Source organism: Squalius cephalus, assembly GCF_949319135.1.
Source record: "Squalius cephalus genome assembly, chromosome: 11".
Classification (NCBI taxonomy): domain Eukaryota; kingdom Metazoa; phylum Chordata; class Actinopteri; order Cypriniformes; family Leuciscidae; genus Squalius; species Squalius cephalus.
In genome coordinates this window covers 16645182-16664463 of record NC_137132.1, presented here as the reverse complement: position 1 = coordinate 16664463, position 19282 = coordinate 16645182, and the positions used below count along the sequence as shown (strand labels likewise).

General features: G+C 37.1%; 1 protein-coding gene across 4 annotated transcripts in view; it reads left to right on the top strand.

The window, feature by feature from the left end:
- usp32 (ubiquitin specific peptidase 32) overlaps positions 1–19282 on the top strand; it is a 49960-nt gene that overhangs the window by 23782 nt on the left and 6896 nt on the right. For 2 of the 4 annotated variants that reach the window (XR_013822863.1, XM_079887031.1), the window contains exons 6-27: positions 6227–6358; positions 6619–6726; positions 8140–8255; positions 8592–8654; positions 9004–9087; positions 9236–9297; positions 9758–9860; positions 10194–10383; positions 10848–11026; positions 11625–11765; positions 12678–12837; positions 13904–14058; positions 15484–15565; positions 15708–15782; positions 16191–16329; positions 16725–16830; positions 16931–17104; positions 17243–17417; positions 17503–17654; positions 17740–17851; positions 17996–18192; positions 19013–19197. Coding sequence is in view for 2 of the 4 variants with exons in the window: in XM_079887031.1 (XP_079743157.1) it covers positions 6227–6358; positions 6619–6726; positions 8140–8255; positions 8592–8654; positions 9004–9087; positions 9236–9297; positions 9758–9860; positions 10194–10383; positions 10848–11026; positions 11625–11765; positions 12678–12837; positions 13904–14058; positions 15484–15565; positions 15708–15782; positions 16191–16329; positions 16725–16830; positions 16931–17104; positions 17243–17417; positions 17503–17654; positions 17740–17851; positions 17996–18192; positions 19013–19197 (2890 nt within the window). In the remaining 2 variants the exon portion in view is untranslated. The remainder of the gene's footprint in view (positions 1–6226; positions 6359–6618; positions 6727–8139; positions 8256–8591; positions 8655–9003; positions 9088–9235; positions 9298–9757; positions 9861–10193; positions 10384–10847; positions 11027–11624; positions 11766–12677; positions 12838–13903; positions 14059–15483; positions 15566–15707; positions 15783–16190; positions 16330–16724; positions 16831–16930; positions 17105–17242; positions 17418–17502; positions 17655–17739; positions 17852–17995; positions 18193–19012; positions 19198–19282) is intronic. The other 2 variants (XR_013822864.1, XM_079887032.1) reach the window with 1 other exon arrangement.

The following is a 19282-nucleotide window of genomic DNA, read 5'->3' as shown; positions in this document are numbered from 1 at the left end:
TCTTAGGTTATCATTTAAATTTACTAGTGACTTTGCATGTCACTGAAGCTGACAGTAATCTGCTCTTTGATAGTCTATGCTGCAGATGTTTAAGTTGCAAGTCTCGTTTTGTCCACTTCCCTCTTCCCCCGACACACAGAAGGCATCAGAGAATCAGTCGGCCTGCCCTCCACCGGGAGAGAGGCATCTGTGTGAGATAATGGCGAGTGACAGGCAACACTTCCCACTCAGTGAACACGCTTACACCACTTGCACACACTCTGCCCTGCTACAGCTGTCACTGCCACCCAGTTATTAAAACCAGACTGACACGGCGGAGGAAATGGCTGCATTCTCTCATGCCCCATCCACACTACTGCGTTTTCGTTTAGAAACTGAGACGTTTTGCTACGTTTGCACCTCCCGTCCAGACTAAAACGGCAAAAACGAAGACCTAAAACTGAGAAGTTTAGAAACGCTGTTTTGCGTTTTGAATCTAGGGGGCGTTTTAGTGAAGACGGGTCAAAACGGAGGACTTTAGAAACGATGACACAGAGGCTCACGCTCGGCTCTATGATTGGGTGTCATCGGTCATGTTTACACCGGCACGCACATGCCCAGTGTTGGTAAATGGACCCGCGTTTTCAATCGTTTTAATGTGGACTGAGATCAATTCTAATACGCAGCTAAAGCGCTGGTGTGGACGGAGATCGTATTCGTTTTAATTCTCCGTTTCTAAACGAAAACGCAGTAGTGTGGATGGGGCCTCAGAGACCCTGAGCCTGCACAGTGACAGAATATCTGAGCCCTCGCTCTTCTTATGGAGACAATGTTTTATTTAGGTGCTGAAGATCTCCCTCCTGCTCAGTCCCTCAGTGCTTTTGCTGTCATGAAATCGTAATGTGGGAAGCCTGTAATGTTTGCAGTTCTGGGTGTACTCAATTGACCCCCATTTACAAGTGAACACACTGTGATAGCCATTTATTTGAGTATTTATAATAATAATACTATTATTATTATTATTTTATCTAAATTTATATCATTTAATGTATTTTGGTGCGTTTAACTGACAGATACATTTTTTAAAGTATAAATATTGTATAAAGTGTCTCAATTAATAAGGAATCATAACTAAATCATGAATAATTTCAATATTTCAAAAATGTTTAAAATAAATCTGGCAACAATATAACAATAATAATGTTGTTTGTATCATTAATTTATTTATGTATCTATCATTTCCATTTTACCCTTTTCTTAGATTATCCGAAAATACTCTTGTTGCATTAAATTGACCAGGCATTGAGGTATCTTTGTGTTTACAAAAACCTGGATAACTGACTGCCACACTGTAACCAAACAAAACCATTCTTAGTCAGGTCATCTTATTTTAAGGATGTTTTAAGGATGCATTTTTACTGGAAATGTGATTGTGAAATCTAAAAAACTGATTCAGTTTGTTCAGACGTTTGAATTGATTATGCTTATGCTGTCTAGGTAGGCTAAACTCAGTAGGCTTTGGAGCACTGCCATTAATGCTGGGCAGGAGCAAACCAATATTGACATGCCTGTTCTGTTTGTGATTTAAAATAGTTGCTATGGGTTGCTTTAAACAGCATACACAGCAGTTGTTTCCCTTTGTCATTAATCAATTGACTGTATACAGTCATTATTGGAAGGATAATTTATGTGCCTTTTTGTGTATTAGTAGGACCATGATCGATTCTGTCTATAGCATATTTCTTCATTACAGAATGAATGGAGAAGGCTGGGCTTCAGTCTTTTCACTGTTACTAAGGCAAGATACTTTTATTCTCAGATACAAGATAGAAAGTCAAAAAAACACAAAAGCAAGTTATTATGCAAATAGCTCAGTAAAATTAGAATAAGTTTGTCAATCAAGGACAGCTTTGGCTCTCCATCTCTGGCCAATCAGAGAAGCTACCTGGGCAACGAACTGTAATCTGTGGCCCGCTCCAGATTATCCTCTTAACTCAGTGAGAGGGCTGTGTGTGTGCTGTCAGTGAAGTAGTCATGATCTGTGTGATCTGTTTGAGCGTATATGGGTTTATGAGTTCATGCACTATCCAGAATATGCCTCACACAAGGCCAAGTGCAAACTGGCAAGAGGCCTATCAGAAAGAAGAAAGTGATGACTGGATGACAATAATCTGCGAGAAAGAAAGGAGTTGGATTGTATACGGAGATGGAGAGTAACTGTATTTTACCAACGTAGCGGCAGCTTGTCTGGAGTTTGTCATGGTACATGCCATATCTATCTGACATGTACAGTGGAATATGATATGGTTCTTCTGCTGCCACTCTGATAGAATCGCTCCATTAGGTGAGTTATTGAGATATATATACATATATATATAGCTTTATGGACACATTGTTTGTCAAATACACACCTCCAATACAGATACTGTTCAAACGTTTGGGGTCAATTAGGTGTTTTTTTAAGTGTTTTTGAAAGAAGTATCACCAAGGTGCCTTTATTTGATAGCAGTAAAAACAGTAATATTGTGAAATATTATTTTTTAAAGTATCTGTTTTCTATTTTAATACATTTTAAAATGTAATTTATTCCTGTGATGATAAAGCTGAATTTTCAGCATCATTACTCCAGTCTTCAGTGTCACATGATCCTTCAGAAATCATTCTAATATGCTGATTTGCTGCTCAAGAAACATTTCTTATTATTATCAATGTTGAAAACAGTTGTGCTGCTTAATATTTTTGTGGAAACAGATACTTTTTTTTTTTCAGGATTATTTGATGATATTGATATATTTATTTGAAAAAGTTAATTTTATATATATATATATATATATATATATATATATATATATATATATATATATATATATATATATATATATATATATATAATATATATATATATAATATATATATATATATACAGTGCAATGCATAAGTTAATACACCCATGCTAAAGTTGACTAAAAAGAGGAATAAAAAATCATATTTTGGAAATTGAACTTAATGCCTTAATTTAAAAAATTAGGAAAAATCCAACCTTTTAGGACACCAATTTTCTTTGTGAATGAATAATGTATCGTAAATAAATAAATGTTCTTCCTTAAAATACATGGTGCATAAGTGTGTACACCCCTATGTTAAATTCCCATAGAGGCAGGCAGATTTTTATTTTTAAGTATTTTTTTTTAAATTAATTTTTAGGATACTATGCATCCTGATAAAGTTCCCTTGGCCTTTGGAATTAAAATAGCCCCACATCATCACATAGCCTTCACCATACCTAGAGATTGGCATGGAGTACTTTCCATAAGATCATCTCTCAATGCAAATCAAACTAGCTTTTAGGCTAACTGAAATAAAACCATGCCAATCTCTAGGTATGGTGAAGGCTATGTGATGATGTGGGGCTATTTTAATTCCAAAGGCCAAGGGAACTTTATCAGGATGCATAGTATCCTAAAAATTAATTTAAAAAAAATACTTAAAAATAAAAATCTGCCTGCCTCTATGGGAATTTAACATAGGGGTGTCCAAACTTATGCACCCTGTATTTTAAGGAAGAACATTTATTTATTTACGATACATTATTCATTCACAAAGAAAATTGGTGTCCTAAAAGGTTGGATTTTTCCTAATTTTTTAAATTAAGGCATTAAGTTCAATTTCCAAAATATGATTTTTTATTCCTCTTTTTAGTCAACTTTAGCATGGGTGTATTAACTTATGCATTGCACTGTATATATATATATATATAATTTTTTTTTTTTTTTATAAATTCGTTTTTAAAAGTATTAAATATTCTATGTAATGTTTCAATGTGAGGTTATAACTAAACAAGGGGTTTATCATTGCTGTTATTTTTTCCTTCGGTATAGAATGAAATCTCATATTCCCACTGGCATTTAAATAACAAACACTTTCACATCAAAGATGGCACTGAATCTGTCCCAAAGAGAGATGGCTAATGTTTGTGATATTGAATACAAAAGTGTGACATTGTGTCTCAGTCCAGACCTGTAATTGCTTTGTCGTGGACTGTATGCACTCTGTGCCCTGTTACAGGACAGCAGGAAAAGTAATAGAAATGTAGCTTAAGTAATAGGTGAAATGGGTTTTGACAGCTTGAGAGGCCCGACAGCATCGTGCTAGCCTAAGAAACAATGCCTGTCCTCCTGCTCCTGCATTACTGGACAAGAAGATATCATAGGCCACAGCAAGCTTGAAATAAACTGCACATGGTGCCTCATTTTAAGATGTGCTGTAAACATTCAGCATGAACGAGGGATGTTTGCTGATCCGCACTGTGCATAATAAGTGTTAGATTAGTAGTCACTGTCCAATGCACAAACAGTGAATAACACTCAAGCATTTATTCAGTTCCTTAAAGCTATTGTACACTAATTATTGTTCTAGGTAATAATAATGTTGCTCTGAATAATGTTAATTCTTCATCACTGCATTAAGTGGAACACTGTAATGAAGCTTCGTTCCAGAGGGAAATTTGTTGTTAAGTGTTTTTTGGCTGTAAATGCATCTTGGATGTGAAGTATGTTTTAGAACCACTGTCAAGATAGATTTCCTCTCCTAACTGCCCCTGAAATGACACAATTGATCGTGATTCGTGGTGGGTTGGCTTGTAACCCTATAGATCCCCAGACTGTTTTTTGTGTTTCTGGCCGCTACAGTCTTTCAGTCTTCGGCCCTCAGACAGTAGACCTTCTCTCCCAGAGCACTATGGGAAATAATGACTATCAAGCCCATCCATTCAGACTCCCAGTTGTCTGTCAAACCAAAGAGGTTTAGCTGTGCTGCAGCAGTCTGAGATAACGGAGGAGTTTCAGGGCAATCCAGAGCCTGTTCATTAAGATGCCTTTTATTCCTGCCTCGAGAAACCCCTAGGACATACTTTTGTTTGAATCAGTTTGCTCATTTATTTAATTATGGAGTGCATTCTCTGAAATGTATTGTGTTTTGAATAGAGAGTGTAGTAGTCTGAAATGAACATCAGGCTAAACAAAAGATCAGATTTGTATTCCTGTGTTTTGACACTTGCCTTATGTGTGATGGTCAGTGTAGGAGGGGCAAGACTAATCCTATTAGCCTAAGCTAGAGATTATTGCAAAGCAAGAGGAGTTGACCTAGGTCCTCTTAACAAACTAAAAGACTGGACTATATATGGCTTTACAGAGGGGGTAACCTGAGCCATGCTTTCACCTAGTAGATGTTATGTAATCACTTGTCATAAATGTTAATGGTCACACTTTACAATAAGGTTCATTAGTTAACATTAGTAAATGTATTAACTAACATGAACTAACAATGAGCAATACATTTGGTACTGTATTTATTAATCTTTGTTAATAAAAATACAGCTGTTCATTGTTTGTTCATGTTAGTTCACTGTGCATTAACTTAATGTTAACAAATACAACATTTGATTTTAATAACATATTAGTAAATGTTGGAATTAATATTATCTTAGATTTAATTAATGCTGAAGAAGTATTGTTCATTCTTAGTACATGTTAACTAAGGTAGTTAACTAATTAACCTTATTATAAAGTGTTACCATGTTAATCATAATGGGAGCCCATTTACAGTCTGCAACAGCTAATTATTATGTAAAAAAATTATCCATCTAAATGTCTATTTAAAATTAGTCATCCAAAAATTAAATTATTTATTGAGGCTGAAAGTAGTTTTTCACCCTCATGTCATTACAAACTTGTATGCTGTAAAAGTAGTGAATATCAACACAATTCTTGCAATATAACAAGCTCAAAAATGGACAAAATAGTGCCATAAAACTATGACTAGAGACTAGTGTTATTTGTGGTGTTATTCTTAAAAATATCTACTTTTGTGGTCGTGTTGTTTCAGAATATATTTATAATATTATAATATTTATTAATATTTTCAAAAAGCTTTTTTTTTTTTTTTTTTTTTTTCATTTGTATTTCTGTTTAGCTTTATTTTTATTTCAGTTTTGTTTAGTACTTCAGCTTCAACTTGTAGTTTCAGGTTTAAAAACATGAGGGTAAACAACATGGGGGTGAATAAATGATGACAATTTCATTTTTTTGTTAACAGTCCCTCCCTAAATGACTCCCAGTGGAGTCATTACACAGAAATATATGACTGATATTCAATTACACAAGGAGCACATGCCGAACTGATGCTTGACACTGCACATTAAAAGATTATTTCACAGAGAATCTGATTTCTTGTGTTTTCTTTCTTGCAGTAGAAGAATCGGACATTATCGACTTGGAAAAGCGCTACTGGCTGCTGAAAGCCCAATCAAGGACAGGCCGCTTTGATTTGGAAACCTTTGTCCCTCTGGTCTCGCCCCCTATTCATGCATCGCTAAGTGAAGGCAAGACAGCATTCATTACAGCAATTTTAAAAGGTTCCCAAATGGTTTGAGACACACAAACACTCACACATACATCCACCTCCTAGCTTTGTGCTTTGAAAACATTTGCAGCACCCATGAAAGTCACGGTTTATCTTATTTTAGTAGAAGTAGGTCTTTGCTTTTGAAATGTATAGGATCATGTGTGATAAAAGATCTCCAAAGAATCCAATTACTCTTGCTGGCTAATCTAAACACTGACATTTTCTCCCATTTTCCAGGCTTGTTTCATGCCTTTGATGAGAATCGGGACAATCATATTGACTTTAAGGAGATATCGTGCGGGCTCTCAGCTTGCTGTCGGGGCCCTGTAGCGGAGAGGCAGAAGTGTAAGCATTTCATTTCCTATTATCCTCTCTTAGTTGTTCATCTCATTCTACGGCTGATGCAGGATTGTTTTATAGTGTTTCTTCAAACATTTGAAAACTTTTTGGGAATAAAATCCTTTAAGGCTATTTTAGCTAGCATATTCTGTATTCTAAATACACTCATCATATTTCCACTATTTATGATAATACAAATTATAATAAGAAATGTTATTTAAATATGATTTCTCTTTTATGAATGTTTAAAAGTTCCCCATCTAAAGGTAGGGACACACCAAACCGACGCCAAAGAACTAGCGCTGATGAAAGCCGACTCTTTTGTCGCCTCGCGTCGCCTTCGTCAGGGCAAAAAGTCTGTGCTTGAACACACCGAAAGAACTACAGCCGACTGTCAGCCAGCACGCGTGTTCTGCGCCTACGTGTAAAGGAGATAACTGTCTATTTAAGCAGATATATATTCGTCATTCAAAAAAAGGGAAGCGAAACTAAGACTGCAGTTATACAAACTATAAACAAAGCAGCGCTTGCTTACCGTTTTGAATCTCAGTCATGCTGATCATGCTCTTTATTCCACTCCGCTCATGTTATTATGAAACTATTCGCGTAGTGGAATGCTCAGGTAAGATGATGTAAAATTAGAACAGCCTTCTGTCTGTGCCGTCATGACTTCTTTGCTTACTTTCATCACTTTTGCTCTTATTCTCGTGCACTGACTTGCTCGCTAAACTGAACAGCCAATTAGAGTTCTCTCTCTGACAGAAGGCCCGACTCCGATTCTACATGTTGATTCGTCCGGAAAAACCCTGATGGATTCCAACTAGAGCCAACGGTGCGGAACACACCAAAAAAAAGTCGGCCGATGCTCAAAAACGGCCCGACATTGCCTGATGGCCGACCGTCGGCTTGGTGTGTCAATGGCTTAAGGGCCAGGTTTACTAACAGCTTGTGCCAGTGCAAACCCTCTTTTGCCGTTAAAAAACTACTGTCAGGATTTACTAAAGACAAGCAGTGAAAAAAATAGCGCTGAAAAGGCGCGGACACAGTTATTTTTGCAGCTGACCTAACTGCATATGCATTTGTTGGAGTTTCCCTTTCAGATGCACAATTTATGGCAGGAGAGTATTTAAATAAATCATGCAATGCAATTTACTAAGGTTTACGCTAGTCAATTCACTGGTATTTGCGCCATTAATTAACGCCCAAAAAAGCGTGTCTTAAACCCGACTCTTGGTAGATTGCGTTGGTCATTATGGAAACGATCTGCGTCTGTGTTCTTTAATTTACGTGTCGTCAGTAGATCACTCGCAGAACTTTCCACTCCCATCTGTGCTTTTTTGGAATTGCGCTCTCACGCTAATTTGCCCTGTTTATCTTTGTAAATCTGGCCCTAAATATCTTCTTCCTTGTCTGCTTCAGTTTGTTTTAAAGTGTTCGATGTAGATCGGGATGGAGTTCTGTCCAGGGATGAGATCCATGAGATGGTGGTGGCGCTGCTGGAAGTGTGGAAGGACAACCGTACAGATACCCTCCCCGTAAGTGTCTAATCGAACTTAAGTCCACAGAAAAAGCAATAAGCACATGATACGGTTTAGCTATTTGATTAACCTTTTGTTGCTAAACAAATTACTTCCTTAGTATTATATGTTTGTGGATATGCCTATGAGGTGATTCATGCATATGAGATGCAATCATGTTTTTGCAGGTATGCATTAATGTGGGATAATACATTTAAATTAAACTCAAATCAATTCATTATTGATTTGTGCATCCTGAGTTGTCATTGTATGTCTTACATCTAATAGAGACCTTTCATGTCAGTTATAGATTTCATGATGATACTTCCTGATTTATGTATCTCTATGTTTCAGGAGTTTGATTCCAGCGTGTCAGACATTGTAGAGGACATACTGAAAATGCACGACACAACAAAAGTAATTAGATTTTCTTTTCAATGTAGATTTGTCATGCTAAAAAAATTATAATTAGTTGATATCAATTTCAATTAATTTTCACCATTGCTGCTGATACCAAATTCGATGCAACAGCAAAAACTGTAAATTCCCTTTTAATTAAAATGTTATGTTTCAAAATAAATTTTACCAAATGAAATAAAACATTGGCATATAAATTACATTTATTTCTCAATTAAATAAACATTACTTGCATTTGTTTGTTTTTTCCCTCAGGTTTTTTCAGGTTTTTCTTGGATCCAATATTTAAGGACATTATATACGTGTATGTCATCTGTGCTCAAACATTTGTTTTGTGTTTTACTCACAGCACGGGCACTTAACCCTTGAGGACTATCAGATATGGAGCGTGAAAAGTGCTCTCGCCAATGAGTTCCTCAACTTGCTGTTTCAGGTATGATCCTACCTTCAGTATTTTTGGACAAAGTTACAAAATACAAAGTGCGTCAATGCTTCAATAATCTGTAAGCGAGTCCAGTAAAGTATGTACGTTGTTATCTTGATTCTGGCCTCAAATGGCTTGTTAATCTGTTGATCATTAGGTGTGTCATATCGTCCTGGGCTTGCGTCCTGCTACCCCTGAAGAGGAAGGCCAGATCATTAGGTGAGAGTAGGACACTGCATTTCTTTACTCACCCTATTACTTTCTGTAACTCAGCTTCCTTTCAAAAGCGTCCTACTGAGCACTTTCTCAATGTTTTAAAACAAGCCTCATGAGGGCTGTATTGTATTTCACTCACCCATGATCCTCATGATTAGACTTTGTCTGTTTATAAGGATCCATTGTACCTCCGTTGCCTCTAACAGCGTTTAAAATGAGACAGAGATTGAGAACACAATTTCATTTTCAGTTAGATTTTCTAGCTGGACTGTTGGTGCTCAAAAAAACACTATAAATACTGTACCACATCATTGTGTCTTGTTTGGCTATACTGCCTAAGTTTATTATTGATATCTTATGACAGAATGAATGTTTTGTTGGTTTATTTTGGTGCTTTTGTATAAATATGATAGTTCTTTTACTGACTGTTTGTCATCCACAATGATTTTGTGTGACGGCACAGGGGTTGGCTGGAGCGGGAGAGCAGGCATGGGCTACAGCCCAGTCAGAACTGGTTTCTGATCTCCATGCAGTGGTGGCAGCAGTGGAAAGACTATGTCAGATATGTGAGTAAGCTTTATGTCTATGCAGCCTCTACATAACAATGAAAAGGGATCATATCATGATAAATCTAAATTTCTTTTTTCCTTTCCTTTTTTTAAAAAATGAGTACATTGTACTGTTTTGTACTATCTAAACAAACTGAGTACAACTAACTAAATTATGACCATTTTTCAAATTATAATTGGACAACAGAGAAAACAGTAACCTGATCTGACCCATTTATAGTACACATATCAGGCTGGACCTTGTTTCTCTCAGACATCAACCGGCCAAAAAGTACTGACAATATAGAGCTTACATGTTTTTTTTGATATACAATATATTGTGTTAAACAGGATAATAAGTCGATTGTCGTAGAGCAGCCATCAATTCAGGGCAGTGGGATGAGAAGTTCTCAGTCTACAGCACCTATAGAGCCTGTCCTGAACAGAATTGGAATAGTTGTGCGTTCTCCCAGTTCCCCAGAGGAAAAATTTCCTGATAACATCTCCAGCTCATCGGAGGCCTCGGAGAGCACTGGTAACAGTAAGTACACACTCAGTCATTGTTAAGAATATGATTTAAGCTGTGGCGTAGCAGTTATCACATACATTAGAAGAAAAAAATACTTTTATTTAGTAGGAATGCATTAAATTGATCAAAAGTGACAGTAAAGACATTTACATTGTGGCATAAGATTTCCATTTTAAATAAATACTGTTCTTTTGAACCTTCAATTTATCAAATAATCCTGGGGGAAAAAATATCACGTTTTCCACAAAAATATTAAAGGTGCTGAATGTAATTATTATTATTTTGACTGTACTAAAGCAGAAAAATACCATAATATGTTTGCAGATATTTAGGAAACATACTAAATTCACATACTTTTTTCTCAGAAAAACAATGCTACAGCCAGTTATTCTACTTTGGTAGTGCTCTGGTCCAATAAAAAGGCATGAAGGCTGAAAAGAGGTGTTCAGCCTCCATTAAAGCATTTATTTCCACAGGCCTGACCCCACACATCAGTTCTTCTGCCACAGACGTCTGCTTCGCTCGGCAGCACAACGTCTCTGACAACAACAACCAGTGTTTCTCCAGTGCCAATGGCCATTTGCCCAACAGCATGGTCGCGCAGAGGCCCGGTGCCATAGACAACCAGCCTCTGGTGACCACCGAGCCCATGAAGGTGAGTGTACGTGTGTTCAGAACACCCACTGAAACCAGGAAGCCACTGCTAATCCTTTTACCCATCAAAATAACTACCAAAGTGCATTGAATCAGCCTGCTGGGGAAATAACACCTTCAAGTTTTTTGTCTTTTATTCCATCTAATTATAGCTTTGGATAGCTCAAAACTACATTAAAGTTTCCTTTTTGAAATTAAAATCACCTTGAACAAATGAATCCTGTGAGAAATGGTCTGTAACATTTGTGTTCTAGAAAATGAAGCTGAAATGAAGCTAAAAGCATTTTGTATGAAACTGCTTGCTTCAGTAATGGCTTGTCACAAACACATTTGCAGTTATGTAAGAATAAAATGTTCAGTATAATCAGATTCTTTCTTTACACAACACAATACATTGCAGCTGTAAAGTACAAAAAGGGACCTTTTTGGTCCTGTCCGCCCCTTCATCCAACCTCCCACTCTCACAGTCAAAAAGAAAAGAGCAGGGTGAAGGACGCTTACACCACCTGTGATTTATTCACTGGAGGTCACTACAATTTATCATTGCAAATTGCTGTCAATATGAACTCCCCTTGATTGTGTGACTCCGTTTTGTCCAGGCACCCACGTTGACTATGGAGGGAGGGCGGCTGAAGAAGTCCCAACAGCTGTTGGCTAGCCGGGACTTTGAGACTGTGCCAGAGCCGGTATGGAGGGCACTTTATCACTGGTATGGGGCCAACGTCAGCCTCCCCAGACCGGTATGTATTCCATGTCCCAATATAGGCACTTAATTTGTGCTTCAATGAATGCTATTTGCTCTGGCTTTTTTGCTTCGACACAATGATCTTGATGATGTGACATGAGGTGTCACATGAACTGTGTCAGATATTACTAAACCTGTTTCCTGAATACAGATTATGCTTGGCTATTTTGATTCTGATTCGATTTTGATTCCTCTGTTGGACAGTGTTGCCTCTGGGTATCAGACTCATTTTTTTCACTTTACTAACACATGATTCATATTAGATGGCCTTAAAATGGTTAATAATGAAGAGATTTTGTCAAATAAACAGTAAAAAGGTTACATTCTGGAGGTGATTTAAATTAAAAAATATTTTACATTATGCACCATATGAATGATGAACTGCCTTTCTAAAAAAATAATTATTCTTCCCCTCATAAAAAATATAGTTCATATTTTTTTATTTTTATAAAATAAAAAATTGCATAATTTTTTTTTGTTATATATCTTTTTTCTCTCTCTCTTTTATATTAGTAAAATAGTATATTAGTCAAAAATTATAAACTAAATGTAATTATAAATATTATTTAATGATTTTGGCAGCGTACCTTAAAAGGACCCCTCTCCAAGTATTAATTTTCTAAATTAAAAAAGTTTTTGACTTTGGTAATGATATAAATTTTACAGTAAATCAACCTTTTTTGTCATAATGTATGCAGTAGGGGTTTAAAAATTTGACTGAGGAATGACCATGAAAAGAGCTTTAAAATGTCGCCTGAATCTAGCCTTTGAACTTCTAATTCAGTTTGATTCAGCCAAATTTAGCTTCTCTCTTAAGCAGTTGCACCATTGTAGTCAAGCTTTTTTTAAAGATTTTACATTCTTCTCTATACATTGTGCTTATAACTGTCTTTTTTTCTTCTTTCAGGTCATCATGTCTACAGTCACACTTCACCCAGAGCTAGAGCTCTTCCCCCGCTACCTTCTGTTCCTGCGACAGCAACCGGCCACACGCAGTCCTCAGTCTAACATCTGGGTCAATATGGGTATGAGCAGCCTGCGAATGTTCCCTCCACATATGCCCCGAGGTAACGTAAGCCTGCAGCAAGAGAGAGGCTCCCTCCACCTCCGCCTTGACCAGTTTCTCTAATCTCCTAAAATGCATCCAGCACGGTCTCAGCAAAAGGACCTGTCTGGATTACTAAAGAGCCAAATCCTGTTGCCAACACCCAGAGTCATCTTCTGAGTTCGGCCTAGAATAGAAAATAATAATAAAGAACAAAAGAAAACATAAAATATATAAAATTACATTGGTTATATTACATATTTTATATTTTTTATTAAATGCTACATTTTTCTCACAGAAAACTATAATGTAATCCATGACAGCTATAAAACCATGTTGAATACATTTAAAAAAAAATGAATCCAGATATTTAAGTTTTCGAGACTAGAAATATTGTGTGTCACTCAGTCATGGCTGTCTGGCTCAGAAGACTGTTTGGTGTGGGTAAAGATGAGCGCTCTCTGGCTGATTTCCTGTAATTTTTTGCTTTGCAATCTTACCAATTTTTTTTTTTTTTGTTTTTTTTTTGTCTCAAATCATTTGTCTTCTATGAAATCAATAATTGCTGTATGAATCTTATATGTATTTTTATTTTTTCACAAGACTGGACTAATTAAAAATTGGCTTGATTTTTTTTTTTTTTTTTTTTTTTTTTAAATCACCCAAACTAATGATTTGATGAATGTTCCCTTTTGAAAATGACCTTTGCCCTTTCTTGCTGCTACCTTACAACTAATCCTCAGTCTGTCAATCAGGTATTGGTGCTGTGTATGTTATATATTGATCTGTGTGCTCCTTGTGACATCTGTGTTGATTTAATAGCATGCATGCTAGGCTATATGGATGGAATGGACTGGATCTTCACATTTCTCATCATTAAAATGAAACCATAAAATTATTACTTTAATAAATTAGCATAGTAAGTTAAATTACATTTACATACTCCATGATTTCTTTAATGTTCATTTTTGAAGATATATATAACAACACAGCTGGTGGAACTACAATAAAAGGTTGTATTTAAAATGTGTAAATGTTTTTTGCACGTGACAAAGAGAATGCTAAAAGGTGCTTCGTTCCCAACACAGGAAATGTTCCTTCTCCGAACGCCCCTCTGAAGCGAGTGCTGGCATACACGGGCTGTTTCAGCAGGATGGGTACCATTAAAGACATTCATGATTACCTGTCCCAGAGGTTACGCATAAAAGAAGAGGACATGCGTCTCTGGCTCTACAATAGTGAGGTGGGTACTAGAGCCCTGCGCGGGACTGTTTTCTTAATCCCTTAATTCATTTCTGACCATTACCACCCTCTCCCACAACGTTTGTGTTCCACTCCCGCCTGCACAAAAATTGCACAAACATTAGGGCTATGCTAAACGTTCAGAATAATAGATATAAAGCATTGCGTTTAATTAAGCCGACCTTAAGATAAAGTAATGCTAGCACGGTAGCACCACAAATGACACATTCGGTCAGCTTTTTATTAGCCTTATAAAACTCCATCAACTGTTAAAACAAAACATCACAGCTAGTGGAGCCTAAAAACACATTTTAAATGTAAGCGTAACTAACAACACACACACACCTAACCATAAAAGTTAAACTCTGGTAAATTAACAAGGCACAATATTTAACTGAATTAAATATAAAATAACAAATTAAATATAAAATAAATTTCATGAAATAAAAAAAATCTTTATTTAACTGGACAAATGTGACAACATTAAGTCTAACTGGGACATGAATTTAAATTTGATTTATTTAAGGCGAGACACGGCAGGCAAAAACATTGTTTTTTTACTGGTCAATTTTGAGATTTTTGGATATTTGTCTTCAATAACATGTCTTCTTTCAGACTTGTGGTGAAAAAAAGTCCGAAATACACATTTAGGTCTTTCTTTTACTACACTTTGTCTGTTTGCATCTGTAAATTTCTCATAAATTCAACAAAAGTTGGCGTTCTTAATCAACATGCTGATCCTACCGGCACCCTGTCATCACATGCACCGTTAGGAAGCTCTCTCTCTCCTGTACAATCCTGTCGGATCCAAATATGGTCATTTCCTTTTTATCAGCAACCAATCGTGAAAGTAAAAGGGCTGAATGCGCAATCTCATTGGCTGATGATAAATCTTTAAAACCCGTTTTCTCAAAATTACTTTTCTCTCATTCTCCAAGTCCGAAATCTCCACTTCAGTAGCACCTTTATACACCAAACTTTCCAGTCTTGTACCTAGTTATATTATGAAGACATTTTTTCTCATCTTAATGTAGGTAATCAACTGGGAAAGTTTCATGGTGATATCTGCTAGATAAAAATTTTACCCTATTCACCTGTAGTGTCTCGCCTTTAAAAAAAAAAAACTTTAAAGAGAGCATTTGATTGGACAAAAATGTGTAGTACAGGGTGATCCTTCAATTTTTGCTCCATTTTACTGTTAGAGAAGGACTGTAAATTTGAAATCTGTAAAATGTTAATTCTACCAGTTATTAGAGGTCTTATGCACACTACTGTTCAAAAGAAGATTTTGTATGTTTTTTTAAATAAGTCTCTTATGCTCACCAAGGCTGAATTAATATATTTCCCAAAGAAATTAATATCATAAAAATTCATGATGCATACATTTATACTGTATACTAATTGTTTTATATTGTCTTTTTATCAGAATTACCTCACTCTCCTGGACGATGAAGATCACACTTTAGAAAGTTTGAAAATTCAAGATGAACAGCACTTAGTCATTGAGGGTATGTCTGTGACATTTATCTGTCTTAATTAAAGTTTTATCTCATTTCACATTTGCTGAGCAGTGTAGATTAAATTGCAAAGCATGCATGACCGTACTGATGGAAAAGGAAAAATTATTAAGATATCTTTCCCTTTCTCCAGTTCGAAACAAAGATATGAGCTGGCCAGAGGAAATGTCTTTCATTGCAAACAGCAGCAAAATCGACAGACACAAAGGTAATGTCAGAGTTCTTGGAAAGTGTTGGAAAAATCTATGCAAATTGGAGGCTGGCCAAACCATTTACAAATGCCAGAATGTTTATCTGAGTTTGACCTTACCTAGATGGCACTATAATACAATTCTTTAGACCGGTTTCTTGTATCAAAGCAGATATCAAGTAGATTATTAACACAGGAACAAAAGTAGCAAGAGTCCAAGAAGCAATTACATAACAAAGCAATATAAAAGCCAAATCAAGACAGATATCAGCTTTGACATTTAAAGACTCACTGTTGCTGTCGAACTCTATGAAATCCTGAGTAATTGAACTTCATGGAGATTGTACTCAAGTGGTTGTCCCTGTGAAGTCCAAACCTTCAGTCTCTCTTAAATTTTTTACTAATTTTGTCCCATTTCTCTTGCAGTTCCTACTGAGAAAGGTGCCACAGGTTTGAGTAACCTGGGTAACACATGCTTCATGAACTCCAGTATTCAGTGTGTAAGCAATACCAAGCCCCTCACTGAGTACTTCATCTCAGGGCGACACCTTTATGAGCTTAACAGGTAAGGAAACATGGCCAGTGCCTTTTTAAATACCAAAACCACTTGTAACTACTTAGTTAAGCATTCACATTTACTGTTGCTCTGAAAAATTTTGTGGGTGAAATCCATCCAATCATTTCAACAGGAATCCACATGAGCATGAGTTTCACACAAGGGTGAAAAAGTGTGTTTGTGTATTTGGGTGTTTGAGTTGGTGACGCCATGTTGACCAACAGAAAGTTGCTTGATTTAAAAGTGACTTCTGTGTGAGGAGTGCTTGATGCATCGACCATTAAGAATGGACAATGGAACTCTTTTGCCCACGAAATTCCAAAACGCCGCTACTGTGATGCACCTTTATACTTGTATGGGTCACTATCATACTTCTTGACCAATGAGCTGTCTTGCCTTGACAGAACCAATCCGATAGGAATGCGTGGTCACATGGCCAAATGCTATGGTGATTTGGTACAGGAACTCTGGAGCGGCACCCAGAAGAACGTTGCACCTCTAAAACTCAGGGTGGGTTTTGAAATTCTCAGTTATCTCTGAAATTATGAGCATCAAACCCAAATGCTTACATTAAAATTCTTATGCCATTTTTTTAAAAACATTTTTGTAGTGGACAATAGCAAAGTATGCACCGAGATTCAATGGCTTCCAGCAGCAAGACTCCCAGGAGCTCTTGGCATTTCTCTTGGATGGGCTTCATGAAGACTTGAATCGCGTGCACGAGAAACCATACGTGGAGCTCAAGGATAGTGATGGACGGCCAGATCATGAAGTAGCCACAGAGGTTAGTGTCAAAACTCCTGTTTTCAGCCCCTGCCAGGCTCAACACATCAGCTCAGCACTCTTAAATGAACCTATATGGACACACTGATGAAAAGTCATTTCTTCACCCTGAGGACATCTGCGTGTTTCTCTTTCACAGGCCTGGGAAAACCATTTGCGGAGAAATCGTTCAATTGTGGTGGACCTCTTCCATGGGCAGCTCAGGTCCCAGGTGAAGTGCAAGACCTGCGGCCACATCAGCGCCCGCTTCGACCCCTTTAACTTCCTATCGTTGCCGCTGCCCATGGACAGCTCCATGCACTTAGAAATCACAGGTAAAGCCAAGCAGAAATAAAACAAACATTTTAAAATTCATCAGCAGGTACAGCAGTCTCACATAAAAGCTTTTTTGATTTGCAGTTATCAAACTTGACGGTTCTACTCCGGTGCGTTACGGGCTCCGTCTCAACATGGATGAGAAGTACATGGGCCTGAAGAAACAGCTGAGCGAGCTGTGCAACCTGAAACCTGAGCAGATCCTACTGGCTGAGGTTCATACATCCAACATCAAGGTCAGCTCAACTCACCACATCAGACACTGTTGTTGAGACAATCCAAGTGGCCTGGCTTTTAAATAAATGCTTCTCTTTGATCTAGAACTTTCCTCAGGACAACCAGAAGGTGCGACACTCTGTGAACTGCTTCCTCTGTGCATTTGAAATCCCTGTGCCTGGCTCACCCACCTCAGTCACCTCTCCAGTGCAAACAGGTAATGATTGATTTCTTCTTTCTCTTGGTTCTTAAAAGAGAAGTTTTGCTTTATTATGGACACCCTTATTTGCCATTGACCCATATTATTATTAATTTAAAAAAAAAAAAATGTTTTTTATTTTATTTTATTTTTATTTTTTAGAAAAAACACCTACAGCCAACGGGACAGCAGGAAACAATCACATTGGAAAGTCTGGCCTAATTCCCAATGGCATGCCCAGCACAGTGGTCCCCTGTACCCCCGAGAAGCCCCTCGCCAATGGTATCCCTAATGGCCATGCTGTGCCAGTGCAAGACAGCCCCTTCATTGGCTACATCATTGCCATGCACAGAAAGATGGTGAGCATTCACTTCATATTCACTGTTGGACTGAAAGAGTAAGTCCACCTCAAAAATGAAAAAAAAAAAAAAATAGTCATCAATTACTCATCTTCGAAACACAAATGAAGATATTGTAATGCAATCTGAGATATTTCTGTCCCTCCATTAACAGTCCATGGAACTACCATTTTGACTCTTCAAAAAGTTCATAAAGAGAACGTAAAACTAATACATATGAATCGAGCAGCTTAATCCAAATTTTCTGAAGAGATACAATTGCTTTATATGGTGAACAGATTTAATTTAGACCTTTTTTAATATAATTTATCAACACACACATAAGATATGGCAAATGGAAGCTCAAGCATGCTTGCTTGATGTGCGAGAACCAATGAGGTTCATTCTCATGTGTTACACAGCACGTTTGAGCTTCTGCAAGAACCACTGAGGTTTGGTTCACACGTCGAGCAAGTATGGTTGAGCTTCTGTTTATGTTCGCTGATCAATGTTTATATGTGAAGAAAAATTTTCATCATATAAAGTGATCCAGTCTCTTCAGAAAATTTGGACTAAACTGCTTGATTCATATGGATTAGTTTTACAATCTCTGTGAACTTTTTGAAGTATCAAAGTGGTAGTTGCATTGACTGTCAAAGAAGGGAGAGAAATCAGATTGAATAAAAAAAATATTTTCATTTGTGTTTCGAAGATGAAGTCTTATGGGTTAGGAATGACATGAGGGTGAGTAATTGATGACAATTTTATTTACATTTTTGGGTGAACTAACCCTGTAACATGATGGTCATAAGCATCCTAAGTGTCCGGTCTTTCTCCTCAGATGCGGACGGAGCTGTACTTCCTGTCCTCTCAGAAGAACAGGCCCAGTCTGTTTGGCATGCCGCTTATTGTGCCGTGCACTGTGCACACAAGTAAAAAGGACCTGTATGATGCCGTGTGGATCCAGGTGTCCCGACTTGCCAGCCCTCTCCCCCCACAGGAAGCCAGCAACCACGCTCAAGACTGGTCAGTGGCATCTGTAGCTCACAGCGGATTGATGTTGATCATTAGTTTGGATGTTTGTTTGCTCGTTTACTTTGTCCGAAGTACA